At 35.5% G+C, this 19,014-nt stretch overlaps 1 protein-coding gene across 4 annotated transcripts in view; it reads right to left on the bottom strand.

Annotated features, from left to right (window-relative positions):
• SDCCAG8 (SHH signaling and ciliogenesis regulator SDCCAG8) overlaps positions 1-19,014 on the bottom strand; it is a 118,138-nt gene that overhangs the window by 91,770 nt on the left and 7,354 nt on the right. For 3 of the 4 annotated variants that reach the window (XM_042795603.1, XM_042795604.1, XM_042795602.1), the window contains exons 2-9: positions 13,498-13,677; positions 13,305-13,387; positions 8,194-8,307; positions 7,664-7,789; positions 6,632-6,772; positions 5,238-5,302; positions 2,915-3,103; positions 693-831 (exon numbers count right to left, since the gene is read on the bottom strand). In XM_042795603.1, coding sequence (XP_042651537.1) covers positions 693-831; positions 2,915-3,103; positions 5,238-5,302; positions 6,632-6,772; positions 7,664-7,789; positions 8,194-8,307; positions 13,305-13,387; positions 13,498-13,677 — 1,037 coding nt within the window. Of the gene's footprint in view, positions 1-692; positions 832-2,914; positions 3,104-5,237; positions 5,303-6,631; positions 6,773-7,663; positions 7,790-8,193; positions 8,308-11,321; positions 11,410-13,304; positions 13,388-13,497; positions 13,678-19,014 lie in introns of those variants that run through there. The other variant, XM_033009499.2, reaches the window with a different exon arrangement.

The following is a 19,014-nucleotide window of genomic DNA, read 5'->3' as shown; positions in this document are numbered from 1 at the left end:
ATTATTAAAAACAAAAGCATTTCATTTAAAAAAAAAAAAAAAAAAACAAACACAAAACCAAATACAAACCTCCCTCAATTCCATAGTAATTCACTAATAATACAGTAGATGTCACTAAATATCAAGGAAGTATTTTAGGTCAATATCGGTTGATTGTATATAGTAACTAGGGCTAATACAAGCATTAGATCAAAACTAGTTTTATCATTATTATTTACATAGTGCCAAAAGCTTGCTGTAGGTAGCACCAGACAGAACTTCTCATCTTCAAAGAGTTCTGTTAGCTAATCAGTTCTTGCACTGAATTAATCTGAGGAAAAAAAGTTGTTTGTAAGCATTTTAAATATTCTCTCTAGAGTAGCTCAGAAACGTGGTATGAGATTTACCCTTCTACATGTCATGAATGCCTTTGAAAATTCAATTTTTACCACCTAGCTATGAAAGTACATCAGAAATTAAATGGTGGCCTAATAATGGAACACACCCTGCAGCCCTGATGAGAATATACAAACTCAAATAGAGTTCATGTTACTGCTCAGAAACAGTCACACAGTGCAATCCTCTTAAATCTACTACATGATATCAACATGTAATAAGGATCTCATGCATTTGTTTTCTCATTAGCGTGAAAACTAATTAACATTTGCAGTCGATCTGAATACTGAAAAGCTCTTGTTTCTTGATGAATTTACCTTTGTTTTTTCTAAATTGGCCTCTTCTGCCATTTGCACAGCTTGTTTAACTTGCTCACAAGCAGTAGATTCTCTTTGTTGCATCTCTTTCATGTTTCGTCTCAGAGAAACAAGGGCATCCATCAAGTCATCTCTTTCCCTGCATATAAAAAACACTCAGATATTTCTTCTGCATCTCTCAAGAGAAAAAACTAAACCAACAGGTATATCAAATACAAAATGTTAACAGATTAAAGACATAAGGGTAGTAAGTGAAGCAAGACTAAAACCAGCATGGGTTAAGAGTGAAAGATAGCATACTGCTACTTTTGTAGATATTAAAAATATATTTTTCTTGATCACCAGTCCTCCACTTCACAAGGATAGACTATTAGTGAAACCACCAGTAATGACAGCAGAGCTCAAGTCATAAATATATTGAAGCTGAGCAACATTTTGTTGGCATTACAAAATGGGGATCCATGATAAAAAAAAAACAAACCAAACCAAAAAAGACATGCTTCTGAAAAAACAAATCAAAGTGATATTACACTGTCATTAAATGTAAAATAGGAGAAAACAAATAAAAGGAAGGGTTAGAGTTCAACAAGTGATTCAGATCACTAAGGGTATCAAATGAAAATCAATAGCCCTTTGCTGCAAACTGGAACTAAACTAAACAATAAGACTTCTGGATTCTACATACCCTCTGAACATTTGTTAATGAAGAAACAGATCTATACCAAATGGTGAAGCACAGTCAGTAAAACTGCAATACTTGACCTTTTTGTTATTTTGATATGTTGAAAGCTTTTAAATTAAAAGTATATTTGTCTGTGTTTTAGGCACAACTAGAGATTCTGGCTGAAAACTGTTGCGTTTGGGTTTGTAGGTTTTTTTTCTTCATGGTGTATGGAATGATAACACAGCTGTATTTGCCAGAGAACTAACAGTCATATTTTGTCCAAATCTTGTTGAAACACAATTTCAAAGTCCCTCTGAAAATCCCCACTAAAATATTTTTGTTTTTAGTAAGTTGCAACACAGGAAAACATAGCTTTCACATTTTGTTAAAACTCAAACTGAAATAATGGTTTAAGCAAGATAAATAGGTGAGCTCAAATCTTTTATTTCAAACTGCACTATAATACAAGATGACAAGAATTTATGGTTTGTTCATATTTCCCAGTGTCTGTAACAAATAATTACTTTTTTTTATGAAACTAGATTTTGAAGCATGACTTCAGCAAGAGAGAGCTTTCCTAGAAAATTCTTGGACTTGACAACAGGAAGATACATAAATCCTGGCACCAGCCATCTAATGAGTAGAGATAATATCTCTATTGATTTGACAGACTGTATGTACTATGTGTACTATGTCCCTTCAATTTTGCTTCTAATTGACCCACTACCTCATCTCCAGCAGGTTCATTCTAAAACTTCAGAACTCCTAAGAAGCTTCAGATATCCGACAACAGATATTTGTTTAACAAACTTTGAGAAAGCTGCAATATCCTATCGTTATTACTAGCAAGTAGAAAAGGACAGATTTTTGAAGATGATTGACGAGCAGAATTCCTTAAAGAAACAATTTAATGCTGTTGGGATTTCTGAATTATATATATATTATTCAGCCTGTATAGCTGTTTTTAAAAAATCATTTAAATAAAAGCTACAATTAAAAAAAGGCTGCGGCAAGTAATTCCATTTATTTTTATCCAAAGGAAGTTTTCCCCCCTGACTTACTGTAGTTAGGGAGGAGCAATGCAACCTATCGCAAACACCCAACCTACTAAGTAAATTCAAGGATAAGAAAAAAAAAAGTATTACACTGCTGATGCATCCTAAAAGTTCCCCAAATGTAAGGAGAATAAAGGAGCCAGAAAGAATTCCAGCTACAGAAAGATAAGGAACTTACCTTTCTTTATCCCTTTTCTATAAGGAACAGGAAACAGCCTATGAACAGTCCGATTATCTGGAGAGTCTGAGGTATCATAATTACAAGATAATGACTAACATTCTTTCCCAGTTGAAATAAGCAGCAAAACTACCATGGACTTCAAAGTGGTTGGGATCTACGCTCATATGCTGCCACTGATTTTAGCATTATAACTTCAACTTGGGAGTCCACTGTTCCATAAGTGCACCTCTCTCTATGAAAGCAACCCAACACATTAAGACTTACATGGTTTAATGTAAGCAACTGCATTTTCAGTCAGAAAGTAAATTACCCCCAAACCTACTTTGTTACTCTCTCAATGGTCTGCATGTGAACATTAGAATGAGTCTGTGCAAGAACTGCCTCATGTTGTGCACATTTCAGACACAGACCACCAACTCGGCTAGAATTCATGGCTGAAACAAGTGACTTCTGGTGTTTTAGCCTTCCTTCTAAATCTTTGCATGTCTTCTGAGATTCTGAAAGGTCTTTTCTAGAAAGAAGAAATAAAAAAAAATATTATCTGTGCAATCAAACATTTCCAGAAGTTATATTTATATGCAATATATAATTACAGACGTAACCTACAAAGAACTGTTAGAATCCCTGTAATGAACATTATTTTACTTATTTTGGTAGTCTAAGGAAGACTTTAACAGAGAAGCAACAGTTGAACGGTCAAATGAAGATTAGTAATAGGCAAAACAAAATTATATTAACTTGTTCCTTCCCACTGTAGTATCAGAAAATAGTGAAGTTACACAATAAATTATTATATAAAACTTGTAGGCTTACATGTTGTCTGAAAAGAATAAAAGAAACACTATCAGCTGTACAAATATTTCAATACCCTATTTAACATTTTTTTTCTGTTGTTCTTACTAATAATATCAGTAACTTCACATTTCTTCTCTACTCTCAAATTAACTATAAAGTTACAAGATGAAGTCCCCTATGCTCCCTATACAAAATCCAGATGCATTCAGCACATTTGCTCTGATCCAGTGATACACACAAACATGAGGTCAACCACATCTCCAGAAAAATGTGGTAAGTTTTTTACTCATCTCCAAGATTTTTATCAGGTGCTCTGAAGAATTTTCTCCAGAATTTCCACGCATCTGTCAGGCCGGGGAGAGTGTAAGCGCTAGGAATGCTGACATCAGGAAGTTCCAGACAAACGCACACTGTGCACATATAGATCAATTTGACAAATTGTGCAATGAATCCAAAGCTTTTGGTTTGTTATGCAGGCCATCTGGGCAGCATACACATAGTAAGTCTGACACATTCTGGTTGCATTGGATTTACTGTGCACATGATATATACACTGCATGTATGCTTATTTCCATCTGGGAAATCTGTGCACTTTTTCCAATTTTAGTAGTTGGTCTATTAAATATAATTCACTATAACCTGAACAGAATTTGGTCTGCATATAACCTTAGACAGTCATGGTACAATAGACCTATTGTTGGGAAATCTTGGATAGAAAACAGCAAGTCCTACGAAAATTCATGCTCGAGGTTAAAAACAAGGGTAGTCCCACTGAAAGCGATATCACTTCTCACTTTAATTAAAATTCAACAAATGCTCAAGTGCTCTGCAGAACCTAGAGTTCGAAAGATCATGCCCCTTAGGAGAAATCAAGAGGCTGAATAATGTACCTGTGGAAATTTTCAGACTATTTTAGCCTCCAATATTTATTTATGAGTATATATAATACTTCAAGCCAAGTGGGGAAAAAAAATAAAATAAAAAAAAATTCGGTTACGTAGCTAAAATTTAAGATCCTTTATTACTTTCACTAGCAAAATTGGCTTTGCATGTTTAAGATTTAACCACTGCAGAGAGCATATTTGAACTTGTCTTCCTACCAGTAACTCTTTACACACACACAAAAGTCTAGAGTTTTCAGATATATGAAAACACAACTGATTTTGAGAAAAACATATTTAAACAGATTCAGCAGCAGTATGCTGGTGTGCAGGGGGAAGTTTACTCTTGAAAAACAAATCTGAAATTGGTAGCTTCTACCTTCCTTTTTTCCATAGTCTGCTGCTTATCCAAACCTTTAATATTTTGAGGAGTACATGAGGATTTATTTTCAAATATTTTTGTGTTTAAAGATATGCAGGTTACATGACTGGAAACACTGACTGAATGCTTCAAAACTACGTTTTTCTGCTCTAAAATAGTTGTGTGGCCTAAACGAGTTTGATGCTTGAGACTTCCAAAACCTGCAATGCAAAATATCAGTAGGAGAAAGCTAATTAGGGAGTGGCTCACACAAGTTAAAATTTTAACTTTTTTTTTTTTCTTTGATTGGTCTACCTTAACAGACATAGTGTTTCTATAAAGAAAGTTGTAATTTATATAAATACAATAATTCAATTGAATTTATAAAATGCACATATTGCTAATTTTATATAGCCGCAGAACATTCAATTTTGCTACATTTGAGAAAAGTTGACGTAAAACTAGCTTTCAGGGACACTATCAGAAAACACGACATTCAGACACTCAGGCATTCTCTTAAATTCAAATTGAGTGGTTCATGTTGTTATGAAGTGATAATTTATTAACAATAATTTTAAGGAAAAAAAAAACAAAACATTTCACTTTACCTTAGAGACTGTATTTGAGCATCAAGGATATTGACTTTTTCTTGATAAAGAAGTTTTAGTTTCTCCTGGAGAAAAGAAGTGTCTTTGGCTCTCTTCATAACATTGTCTTTACAAATAAATCTAGACATTAGCTACATTCATTCAGAGAAATCTAAGTATTGCACACTTGTGAAAGTCTACAAAAGGAACAACCCTCCCATATTTTTATTTCTATACATCTTGCCAGATCCTCATAGAGTAAATTGCTTCAGCTCAAATTGCAGCCCTCTACAATGATTTACACAAATCAATGATCTTGTCCCAAGTTTGCTCTTACTGTCCCACAAGTCACAAGAAATAAAAGAGGAATTCTAAAGAACTTTAACTATATGGGCTATTTATTTATAATACAGTGAGTTGCTCTTACTACCTGGTGAGGAACTAGATATATAAATCAACCACACCAGTGTTAAATACAATGGTGATAACGAACCAAATAAAACAACATAAATTTAGCTCGCTATGACTCTTATAAAGAAGTCACAATCAATAAGATTCTCTGACTTTAAATATGGCAGATGAAGTAAAAATGCAATTACTGTAAAAACTAGCTTTCCAACAACTGCAGGCATTAAGAATCACTGAAGAGGTTTTCAGCTCTAGAGGACGGACAAAACCAACAAAAATATATTTTACTAGTAAAAAATTAATAAATGCATACAATTATCTTGAAGAATTAAAGTACCCTTTAAATTCCACAGTACACATATGCACATGGATAAACAACATCAAAAATTTCAGTTAGCCATGTTTTTCCCAGAAGATAGCAATGCTAGTCCATTAATTTAGAGAAAAAAAATAAGAATATCTTCCAAAACTAAAAATACAGGATAGATACAACATCATCTCTGAATCACTATGGCTCCTCTGTATCTACAAAAGCAAAAAAACGTATAATTTGACTTAGGCAAAACAGACTGCACAATGCTACTTATGTACCTTACTAAGCCTCTGCTGCTCCAGTAGCAGAAAGAGTCATTGCAAAAGAGCTTGCCTGGAGGGCTACCTAAACTACACCAGCTAGTTCCCACCTGCTTGTTCGTTATGTTACTGCTAAGAATCTTCAAAGTACAATGGAGCCATCACTGACAGGGCATTCTTAAAATGACTTATCTCTGGGAAGTTAACATCTCCAGATACAACCTGCCATCTCTACTCAACTGGATAATAATATTAATTAAGGTATAATGAGAAGATGAGGTTTAAGAGGAGAAAATTTGACCTCAGATTAGGGTTCAGCCAACCAAAACTCCTCCTGTATGGCTGTTACAAATTTAATCATCAAAACTGCAGCAACAACAAAGTATAGAAAAGTTTTGCAAATGTATGACTCTGCAAAAAAAGTTAATACCAACCAGTTCTATAGGCCATTTTTCTACTTCTGCAACAGCTGCTGTAACAAAAGCCTGATCTTTGTTACGTGCTGATGATGAGGTGACAGGCTGGTGCATGCTACGGTCACTATCACCTACAGGCCAGGAGTTCTGAGTATTTGCCTAAAATAAAAATATTAATGCTTCAGTTTGTCATGGTTTGAGCCTGGTCGGCAGCCAAACACCATGCAGCTGCTCCCCCACCCTTCCCCTCCCCCCACCTGGGAATGGGGGAGGGAATTGGAGGGGTAAAAGGAAACTTGCAGGTTGAGATAGAAACAGTTTACTAATGGTAATAAAATGAAAACAATGACAGTAACAGAAAATATAAACAGGCAATGCACAGTGCAATTGCTCACCACCCACTGACCAATCCCCAGCCCGTTCCCAGCCAGCGACCCCGAAATACCAAGATCCTGCAATCGCAATCCTGGAATCGAGAGAGATTGAGAAAGAGCGCCCCTTCCCGACCACCCCTCCTCTATATAGTGAGCATGACATTCCATGATATGGAATATTTCATTGGCCAGTTTGGGTCTGGTGCTCTGTCTGTGCTCCCTCTCTGCTTCTTGTGCACGGACAGGACAGGGGGAGTCAGAGAGTCCTTGAAATCTCAGCAGCAGCCGAAAACATCAGTGTGCTATCAGCATTCTTCTCGTACCAAACCCAATGCTGAATCCAAAACACAGCTCTATTCTAGTTACCGAAAAGAAACATTAATTCTATTCCAGCCCAAACCAGGACACAGTTATAATTATGTAGGCTGTTTTTTTAAAAACAAATGTTAATTATAAGTACTGAATCTTAGAACTTTCATTACAGCAGAAGAACCAGTAAACAAGTTAATTAGGTTGGCAACTTAAAATAATGATGTTATCCACAGAAATCCGTGTTCAAAAAATCTTATTAAATTTTGACTAAAATTCAGTTTGCAGATAACCATTTATATAGCCTTCCTTAAACAGCATCAGGTGCCTGAACACTGATTAAAACAACAGAAAAATAAAAACTTACCGAGGCATCTAGAAGAGTTTGTTCTCTCAACATATGTTCCGCAGTTAAGAATTTCAGTTTCTGATGGAGTTCCTTATTTTCAAGTACAACTACTTGTACTCGATCTTTCATCCCAGACAATTCCTCCTATAGGACACAGGAACTGCATGTAAAAGGCTCCTTGAGACAGCTATCAATGTTTAAATACATCTTGAGACCAAAAGTCTAGATTAACATTCCAAAGTATTTTAACCCCTCTAGGGAGAATAAAAATACTCAGAAAACAGATTTTGTATTTTTGAATTTCCATACGACTTCTTAAAAAAATGCTTATTTGTATTTGTTATAGGACATAAAAATGTCTTTGAAGGCTGTTAAACACTATACAGGCACCAAGACACGTGGTAAGGCTCAGTATCTACTGAATTGTGTTTGGCTCAGTTTTGGTCACTGCAACAATCAATCTCAAGACTAAGTGTAAGGTGTTTTTCAAGCAACTCTCCATATTTAGGGAGCCAAAGTTTTAGCAGATTAAATACATTGTCTAATACCTTGCAAAACTTCACTTCTGCTTCTAAATGGTTAATGTACTGTGACTGATCATTGATTATAGGAACGAGATCAGAAAGGGCTGGTAAGTCTCCAGTTGCAGCTTCTGGGGGTTTCTGAAGGAAGAAGAATAGCATGTGTTATTTTCCGGTCTCCCATTTATTGCAATAAGGTGTTGCTTGCACATGAAATACTATGTACACTTAATAAAAAGTCACCAAGTACTACATCATGAGGAAGGGAGAAACAGCAAGAACTTAAATTCTTCAATACAAAAAGTAAATACGTCACTTTTGTCAAAATGTACAGCTGCTTGATTAAGCATGTCAATAAAGCAGGATTACATCATATCCACAGACCGATTTGTAAATGAAATTCATACCACTATTTAAGTGTATCATCCATTTCAGACAACCATAAGGGGGTATTTTCTTCTCTGTGAAGTGATTATAAAAATTCCTTGAATTTTAATGAGTTGAGGGTGTACAAAGGCAACTCCTCTAAAACTTCATTAACAATTGCTACAGAAACACAACTGTGTCTGCAGTTTTAATACCTCCATAGAAACAAAGGAAAAATGTGTAACATATAACGTTTATCAAAGAACTCGATTATTGGAATTTTAAATGACAATTCTAAGAAACCTTTCTGAAGACCCTATAAATAAGTAAATTTTTTGATAGCCTCACAAATAACTAGGTGAAGAAGGTAATGAAGGGAATCATTGCCCATTCAAGACAAACAACTACATCTCTGCCTTGCTCAGCAAGATTTAAACAGGGATTAAACTCTTTACAAAATGTGAAAAACACAGTTGCTATAACTTTATAGCATTTACTCCTAAGAATACAGTACAGATAAAGAATGTAAGTAAATATTACTAAAACGCCCTTTAAATCATAGATTAAAATAATTCCCTGAAAACTACAGCCTCTCTTTGATCCTATTAGTAACAAACAGTCCTTGTCAGTCTAATAAGAAGGACTTATTTAGAGTAGATATAACAAATATTTTTTGTAATATAATAATTTATTTTTAATGAAGTATAACATACTTTTTTTATTTTAAAGGAGTAACAGTATTAAGCATAAATATGTTAGTCTGCAATGAAATTGACTTTGAATAATCACTAATACATTTAATGTAGTGTCTACTTTCAAATTTAAATAAATCAGTTTCTATCAGATTTTTCACTTGTTCTCTTTATGCATTTCAATATTGTTTTACTACCTTAGTTTGATATTACACTATTGCAAATCTCATCCACTGAAAGAACTAAGTGCAGTCAAATGCTAGTTGACTTATACGAACTATTTCAATTCCTGAACCTAAAAGAAAGTATATCAATGCAAGCCACAATGTTCTGGTTTGGGTTTTTTAGTTTGGTCTTTTTTTTTTAATAATTAAAACTAAGACAATCAAACTGGGACATGCCTCTAAGTAGAACATATATCCTCTTATAGAAAAGACGTCTGCATTTTTCACCAGTCCACTGAACAGTTTTACTCACATTTGTAGAAAGGTGAATCTCCCTTCTTTGTATTCTTTGCTGGTAAGCATACAAAATTCACACAGAGTTGTTAATGGGGTCCTCTCAGAGGAACAATAGGTACATTTCTAGCATTAGTTCACTATTCTGGATGAAAACAAGCATCTTTATGATGATCCCTATCTAGTTTTGAAACTGATACAATCCTAACACCTGTGATCTTGGGTCAGAAACACACCTTTTTGTGCAACAATATTCCATGATATGCTTCTTAAATATACTTAAAGTCTTAAAGATCATAGAACTCATTTTCAGGAATTAAATGAACAGTTGTATTCCTAAATCTCCTAAAAGATTCAGAAACCTACATCTTTGTTTCTAAATACTATTTTTGAAACATTCACCATTCAAAAAACCCAAACCAAGCTACTAATGGATGGATATTATATCTGCTAGTTATCTTATCTACAGGTTCTGCCAACAACTGATGTTTTTTTTTTTTCTCACCAAGGTCTTAAGAGTTTTTGTCCAACCTTTGAAAATAAAATCCACTAACCAGGGTGAGGGGAAGGTTTCTAGAAAAAAAAACCTTCCTGTCAAATAACACCCAGTATAAGTGCTGGCTGTATTACAGTGGAGACTCGAGGAATCTGAACCTACAGTTGCAAAAACAACTGGAGGGTTTTCCAGAACGAACCAGAAAAATATCTAGAAAAGGGACTCCAAATGTGCAATCTATTCCACCTGGTTCAGCGCATGTAAGTTCCATGTTCTATTGACTCAGAAGTCACCTTGATTTAAAGTCTGTCTCAACTACTTTATAAAGTTTTAAAAAAATTAATAGCACTCATTAAAGTATATACAATGTAGTGCTGACAATATTTGTAATTCATTGTTCTATTCCTCTGGCTCCTATTCATTCCTCCTCCTTTTCTGAAAGTGTAATAGGCACCTTGAAGATGAGACCTCCAGCTGCCTCCCTGAAAAGATCACACCACAGCAGTGTTCAAAAAAATGTGAAAAACTCCATTTATATTCAAATTATTTTTCACTGAAAAACAGTGCTAACATTTAACCGGAGAAACTTGAGAAACATTGTTGCAATGTATACAAGAGTGCTAAAGAATAGTTTCACTAAAAGGAAAATAAGTAGAATATTTTCCAAACAGAAAAAGAACAGATGACTTCTTAACACAATTTATTAACTCACAGCACTGCCACTGGGATATTTCTTTATTTAGAAGCCTCTATATGCCGTTTCAAGGGGCAAATGTCTAGTAGGTCATTTGTGATTTATTTCTTTTTACCTTTTTTACTACGCAATGCTTATAAATTATAAATTAATTTGGGAATTTTTCATTAATATATGTGTTATAGGGGGAAAAAACGAAGGTCAGGCAAGGCATATATTTAAAGTAGGCCAAATATTAAAATCAGAACTGACAGACACATCTGATCAATATGAATTACCAAATGTTTATGCCTGAGTCTCAGAAAGGCTGTTCACATTTGCATACTTAATATTGAAAAGTTTACCATATAAACACAAGGATTTATAAAATATAAATGCTTGGCAGCTTTAGAGGCCAGCATTCTATACAGTGACATAATTTTTTCGACATCACAAATAATTCGGCCCACCTTGTACTTTTCCAGAATGCCTCAAATTCCAAACTTCTAAACCCCAGAATTAGAGACACTCCCGCCGGCAGTCTTAAATGTGCTGTCCTTTAAACTGGCAAGAAACAGTGGGAATCAGTCACAGGAACTCGAGTTGTAACAAGTGTCAGGAACCCAGGCTGGGTACAGTTAGGTTAGCCAAGGCCGGTCTTGTAGAGCTGCACTTGTATGAAGCAATCTTGCTGAGCCTTGACCTCAGGTGGCAAGGTAGAGAGCAAAGGGAAAATCTCTGCCCAACCATCTGGGTGTAATCAAAGAAAGGACATACTCATGTTTATTGCAACTTTTATCTATAGGCAAGAGAAGGGAATTTTGTTAAGGCAATGTTATTTATATATATGAAATGTTGTACAGTTTACTAAAGAGTATATACTTCCTGTGAAATATTTAGCTATAGACACATGCAGTCATCTACTATTCAGCAGTCATCAGGTATTTCAACATAATTCAAAACGAAAGGATAAAGTTACAAATAATCTAAGTTTGCTTTCCTTGACCTTTGCGGAATCTGATTCTTCTTATACAAGAAGCATTTCGTCTGAGTTCAGCAAACCACAAGACAAGCTTGTATTTTATAAGGGTTTGGGATTTTTTGGTGTGTGCATTTTTGTACTTCCACGTTTTTTTGAGCTTTACACTTGGTCTGCCTTCAGAACACTCTCATATTCTGGTTAGCAAGTAGATGGAGAACAGTTGAAAAGAAGAATAAGGCCAGCGCTTCACAGAATCTCCCTCACTGGAAACTTCCAAGGGGAAAAAAATGGGACAATGCCCTATCAATACAGTAAATTCCTATCTGTTTATTCCTTCATCCTGTAATCTGGTCCCTGAAAGCTCTATCACATTCCCTAGAAAAAGTTTCCCCATTTTCTGAATTTTCACTCTCTAATAAAATTTTGCAATATAAGTAGAAAACTTTGTCAAAAATTGATTAAAAGATGCTTTCCCTCCCCTCCAAAGGCTAAGTACAAGTTGATACTGATTCATGTCATGTCAAGATCAACCAACGATGCACCATTCACTTGAGCTCCAAAACACTAGTTCTATCCTGCACCATTATGAGGCAAAAGTACCTGGCAGAACAATCAGACTAAACTCATGGATTTTAGAATACTCACAGAAGTTGAACTTTAAATGAAGTTTCTCAATGTCCAAACAGTAGAGCTAGGCTCATTACACAGGCTCAAAGCAACACAACAGTAATACAGGCTTTAGATTGTTCTGCTGCTACCCCAACTTTAACAGCAGAGATGCTTGTCTTGCTTAGTATAAACCAAAAGTAGTCAGTGGAGGCCATCAAAAGATAAAACTGGAACAATGCCTTTAAATTATTTTCCTATAAGGATAGTAATATCTAGCAGTTGCTGTGTAACTGAACTGTCCATTGCATGTACTTTGGTGCAGTCCTGCTGCAAGAAGCATAAATCTGAGAAGCCCATGTAAGTGTGTAAATTAACTTTGACAGAGACAACTGCATTTTGCAGAGAGGAACAAAACCTGTTGTTAAGTGAATATCTGTAATCTTCTAAAGAAAAAGCATAGTTACAGCATAAGAAGGCCTTTAAGAATCCTTAAACTATGGGCAAAGGAAACAGAGACTGCTTTTATAGAAATTTGTCCATACAGTTAATACCAACTGTTTCCAAAACAAATAAGATGAACTTTTGGTGGAAAGAAGATGATAAAGCTGAAAGCAATGTGGACTGTGACCCACACTGCATGGTCAACAAAAGAGGAGAAAAGTCTAAATACTGTATGATAGATTTCTTTTTCTTCTGCTATTGTCATAAGCATACCAAGTTCTGGCCATAGCCTCAGGCATGTCTTATATTTCAAATTGTAAAAATGATCCAGTGATGCTTTTTGTTCCTGAGTACTAGAAAATCGATCTCATCATGCATGCTGTTCATTCAATCAACACAAAAGAAAAAAGAAGAAACATACACAGAATGACATCTTCCTCCTTGATGGAGAGACTTCACTTTCCATTCTTTCTTGATGTTGCAACAAAATTTTAAGTTGATTAACTAGGAAGAGATAAAAAACATTATAATCAAAAAAATATTTACTTTTTTTTCACTGAACTGACTATAATTTCCAACAATTTTTAAACTTTTTGCTTTCAGAGTAATCTTACCTGCATGACTGTGCTGCTGTTCCTGACAGGCTGCATTCCCACTGCCGTCATTGCCCCTGTCCACATCACCACTGCCCTTGTCCACTGAGGACTGGTCAAATCCAACTTCACCATCACCCTTTGCAAACTGTCTTTCCTCCAAGGCATATTTCAGTTGATGGATGCTTTCACTAGCACGCTCTGAAAAAAAATATTACATTATCAGCAGCCACAATAAACAACGTAAAAGAAAGTATTCACTGACCGATATTTTAAACTTGAAAAAAAAAAATGGGAGAACTAAAAGCATTCAGCATCTGTCTAGCTTAACTACTTGATTTAGACTCAACCACTGGAAGCAATTACCTAATGCAAACAGCCAAAAGAACTACTATATGTCACAATTTGCAGAAGAAATACTCATTACGTTTTCGAAGAGGAAGCTATAAATAGCATATTAGCCTGTCAATACATTAGGACTCTGCAGCAGTACTAATATACTTGACTCAGCACAAGTAATAATATACTTAACTCTAGGAGATTTCCTATCATATGCAGCTTCAATACTTTTCAATGAACCTAAAGCTCATGCTATATTTCATACAATGTGCAGGACTGGGCACCAAGAACATGATTTTTGAATTCTAACGATGCCACCACACATGACAAAGCAATCTATAGCTGTTGCAGGAGCACCCCGCCCCCAGGGGCTAGGGCTTTTAACATGGCAGCCGCTGGCTCTTTCATACCCTTACTCTCGTGCCTGTGGCAGCTCACCCTGGTTACTGTCACCTACACACCCTGGCCGGGTGCAGACCAGCACACACACACCATGCCCCCCATGGCGGGAAAATGGAGACAGGACCCCTGGTCAACAGACAAGGCCCTCAGCCAATGAAATGACTCAGTCGAGAGAAGTTTCTAGAACACTGAGCATATATGACCACAGTTCAGATCTGACCAGGCTATAAAATAGAGCCCCTGTTGGAGAGCCCCTCTGAGTGTTTCTCCTCAGAGCAGAGGGCCTGTGATCAGAATCCCTCCCCTCGGGACTGGGACACCACCCAGGGAAACTTCCCGGGATCGAGTGCCCTCACCTCCCCCTTGGTGAGTGAACACTTCTTCTGGGCATCCTTGAGTGAGCCCTCACCCCCTCTGGGTGAGTGATCACATCTTCTGGGCACCCCTGAGTGAGAGGCTTCCCCTTTAGTGAGTGTGTGTCCGCACACTTTGGAGTCACTGTTCTGTGTCATTGTCCTTCTGTGTTATTGTGTAGCAATAACTTCCCCAACTGTTACACCAAACCCACAGTTTGTTAAAGGTTATGAGAGCATTGTTTTGGCTACCCCTGTTGTCTTGTTGATTTCAGCCATTTGGATTGGGTTACAAATTAAAGTTGAATATTATCTGTGTGAAGCCACTTACTTTGGTACATCTCCGTAACAATAGTACAACTGAAAAAAAAATATCCAAGTAAATGAAGTAAAAAACTCAGCAAACAGAGTCAACATAAAACAGCGATTAAATGAAGACTGATGACTTCAGCTGCAGCTCTGGGGGCCCCAGCATAAGAAGGAAATGGACATTTTCGACTTCTGAACAAGTGTGAAAAATAAATAATAACACTAATCATCCAGGAAAAAAATAAAACAAAACACCACCAACAAAAAAAAAACAATAAAGCTCTTTCCAGATAAATACAAATACTTTTCTGAACACTTTCGAGAACTGACATACTTAAGAGTGATACAGTAATTTATAGTCTTTTCTAATTTTCAATATATATTTTCTTATATTCCTTTTTTTATATAATTTTTTTATTTGATTCAGCTGACTTCATAAAAACCAAAAACTTTCCAATCATAAATGACATATCACTCTGTTACAGCTGAACATTTCCAACGTGCCAGAAAAGAAATTTGAGAGATTGGCAACTGAGAGATGACAACTAGATTGGGAATCAGAAAATATGGGCTTGGTTTTAGATAATGATACTTCTAGTTCACACTGTAGGACCTCAGGCAACTCACTACTTCTTTCTTTCAACTGCCTATGTGAGGAGATTGATGACACGGATTCCAATGTTAAGATCGAAGACCCTTTATTATTCAGAAAGCTGCGTTTTTATCCCCCTACAAAATTGTTAAACCCCCCAACATAAGTGCTTATTGGTTAACATATATTACTCACACACCTATTCTAACATTTGATTGGCTAGCTTAACTACGCATGTCTTTTTTTTTTCCTTTGTCACAATAACTTGTTTGCTCTGGGCATTCTTCCAAAGTCCTCTGTTGTTCACTGATAACGTTCTGATTTTTCCGTTATTCCAAAACCTTATTTTTCTATTATTCCAAAACCTTCAAGGTCTGTTGTTACCTTATTTTTTCTGTTATTCAACGTCTGTTGTTACCTTATTTTTCTGTTATTCAGAAACCCTATATTTTTCTGTTATTCACTAACCTTCAAGGTCTGTTGTGACCTTATTTTTCTGTTATTCAAAGCCCTTATTTTTCTGTTATTCAAAAGCCTTCAAGAGCGTCATGGCCTTCATTGATGTAAAATGTCTCCACACCTATGTACAAAGGGAGATGAGTATTTAATTTCTCTTCCCTTTAAGCAATGTATATACTAACTAGAAAAGACAGAGTAGTAATCTAAGTAGTATGGCTTTATGCAATGTTCAACAAAGCAGGACCTCGATGTTATACTGTAATACCAACTGAACCAAGAAAATAACCCACACATCAGTCACAGAGCATACATGCTCGGTGAGACAGCCCTCCATCACGATTCACAGTCACTTTATCAGGAATATAAGACAACAAGTTTCTTTCGTATTTCTCCAAAGTAATGCCACAGTCATTTGTGACTACCAGTCAAAAATGAATCAGAGAAGTTTAACTCATAGTTAACAGTTATTAATAATTTAAAACAAAACAAAATCCCATACTCTCAAAATCTTTCCTGACTTTCAGAAATATAAAAGCATACTTATTGTATTCATTTAGCCCTGAATTCTTTGAAGGGACATTTAGGTATAAATGCCCACAGAACAGAAATTTCACTCCTGTGAGACAAACCTTAAAAGGTAGCATATTTTATTGGAGGAACTGCTACAACTAGGAAAAAGGCAAGTTTTCCAGCACACGTCCTTCATTTATTTTTACATGATTGTAATCTGTAAATTGATACGATGCATAAATAACTGAAAATATTTTTTTTTTTCTCATAGGCAAAAAAAGCTTAAAGAAATAATCACAAGTAAGCATTTGCTAGGTAGAATTCAGAAGACATGCCTCAGAGTATAATATATGCTGCTGGTTACAAATGTTAATAGCCCCTTTCTTCCAAATGGAAAAGGTGAATAGCAGTTCAAGTTAGAGAACAAATGCTGGATATGTATTTCTGCCTTCACTTTATCTATGTTTTTCAAGTTCACATAATCTTGAATGAAGTTGGGAAATTTATTTTTTCCCCACTGTAATGGTTTTCATAGTCCTTTTCCATCTTTTTTTCTTCTTGGTTGTAACTTACCGATAGTTTAGAAAATATAAATACCCCTCCAAAAAAGCATTACATTTAAGAACAGAGTTCTCAGTTCAGTATGTCAGCCATCACTCACTTTTTAGCAATGCTTGTTTTTAATAAAAAACTCACACATTTCTGACCTCTTAATCTTCTCTGAACACTTATTTTTAAAGCCCAGTCATCTTACGACTCACATCACATCTTGATTTTCAGGCAATCCATCCTTTAATGAAGTTAATGTAAAAGAAGACAGAAAAAACACTCTAAAGAGTCATAATTTATTATAATAAACCTCAATACAACTCACATGGCAATGACTCAAAAAAGAAGGGTTCAGGTCAAATATTTCTCTATTGGCATACTTTAGTTATTCATCCATTCTTGAGCGCTGCAGGATGCTATAAGGGTGGGAGAGCTAACTGAGAAATGATAGAAGTATCTCACTGATGCAATGGCTTAAATATTTAGCAAACTAAGTTGCAACTAGTTGTTGCCAAGAACTGTTCAATGTCAGTTATTATGTGGTGTGTCATCTGATAGCAATAAAATTCCTTCATTTCCCTATACACTGTAGAAGTCAGTCAGAGAACCCTAGAGTATCAATATTTGCTCCATAGCCAGTGAAGAACAATAAACCAAAACCAAACAGGCCCCTATGCAGTTTTTCCTAGAACTTTTCTCTCTTCACATTATTACAGCTTCTGAGCTCCAAGCTATGACTTTATCCTCAAAGATAGCTTAGACCTTCTTACTATATGTCCTCTTCTTCCATGAATGTACTGGGCAGTAGTACTTAAACACACTAAAATCATTATCAATAGCACACTGATGTCTACTTTTCTTGAGTATACTTTCCTGCCTCTGGAGTAATGGCATCACATTTTTGAAAGCTCCATCACATATTTGCCGAAGTTTCTTAAAAGCTTGCCAATTTCCAAATTACAAAGGTCGCTGACATAAGCAAAACACTCACCACTGGGAAACTAGGAGTTAGGCGTGTCTCATGGTCTGTCTTTACACTCACTAGACACTGAAGAGCTAACATTTACTTCAGTAAGAGTTGAACTGGTCATGTAAAAGGGAATAAATACATTGTAACATTTCTTTCATAAATAAGGGACATAATTTGGGGCATGAGAATAAAAGAAGATGCATTACAGAGTGGAAAGATTACATTTGTTATTTCTGCCAGTGTAAACACATTCATTTTAAACATGAAAGAAGTAGACAGAACCTCTAAGGATGCAAACTATTGGACACCAAGGTTCTCTTAGCTTAATTTAGTAATTAATATAGAAATCATTAATTTTTAAGTACTCACACATTCAACCTAACTTTTTTCAGTTAGGCTATTTCTGTAATAGTACATTTTATAGAAACAGGCCCTCTGTAAAAACATAGAAAACTGCTTGCACGCAGTATTGTGATTTGCATATCTAAAATTCAATCATCGTTTTTCTTTTCTACATCTTAACAAGACTCCACAAATAAATCTGAATATCTATTTCTGTTGTATGATGAAACTTCATTTATGTGTTATTTCTTATAGGAACAGCTGAGGATATAAATGAAATTGGATTTATCAGGATTAAAACCTAAAAAAAAAAAAAAAATATTTACTACAAAGCTCTTTGGTTTTCAGTGTTTAAAGGATCTGAGATAATTATGAAAAATGGCAAGCGAGCAACCAAACCTGATGGATCAAACATGATACATCAAAAGAAAAGATGCAACTGCTCCACAAAAATGCTGTCAATGTGTCAACTATCATGTATAAATCACAGGCAGTACTTGCCACAAGGGACAGTCAGATAACTTACCTAATGCCTTAGCAATGACATAGTTGACCAAACACCTAACAGAAACAAATACATTACTGCTTATTATTTCACAGACAGAGGAAACCAGTGATGCTAACCCAGGATAAAGACCATACCATTCTAGGTACAAAGATATTCCTACCCCTCAATTCTTCTAAACGTGAATGCAACTTTGAATTAGATTAAG

The sequence above is a fragment of the Tyto alba genome, unplaced genomic scaffold (genome assembly GCF_018691265.1).
Source record: "Tyto alba isolate M040663 unplaced genomic scaffold, T.alba_DEE_v4.0 Super-Scaffold_22, whole genome shotgun sequence".
NCBI lineage: Eukaryota > Metazoa > Chordata > Aves > Strigiformes > Tytonidae > Tyto > Tyto alba.
This window is presented reverse-complemented; position numbering and strand designations above follow the sequence as displayed.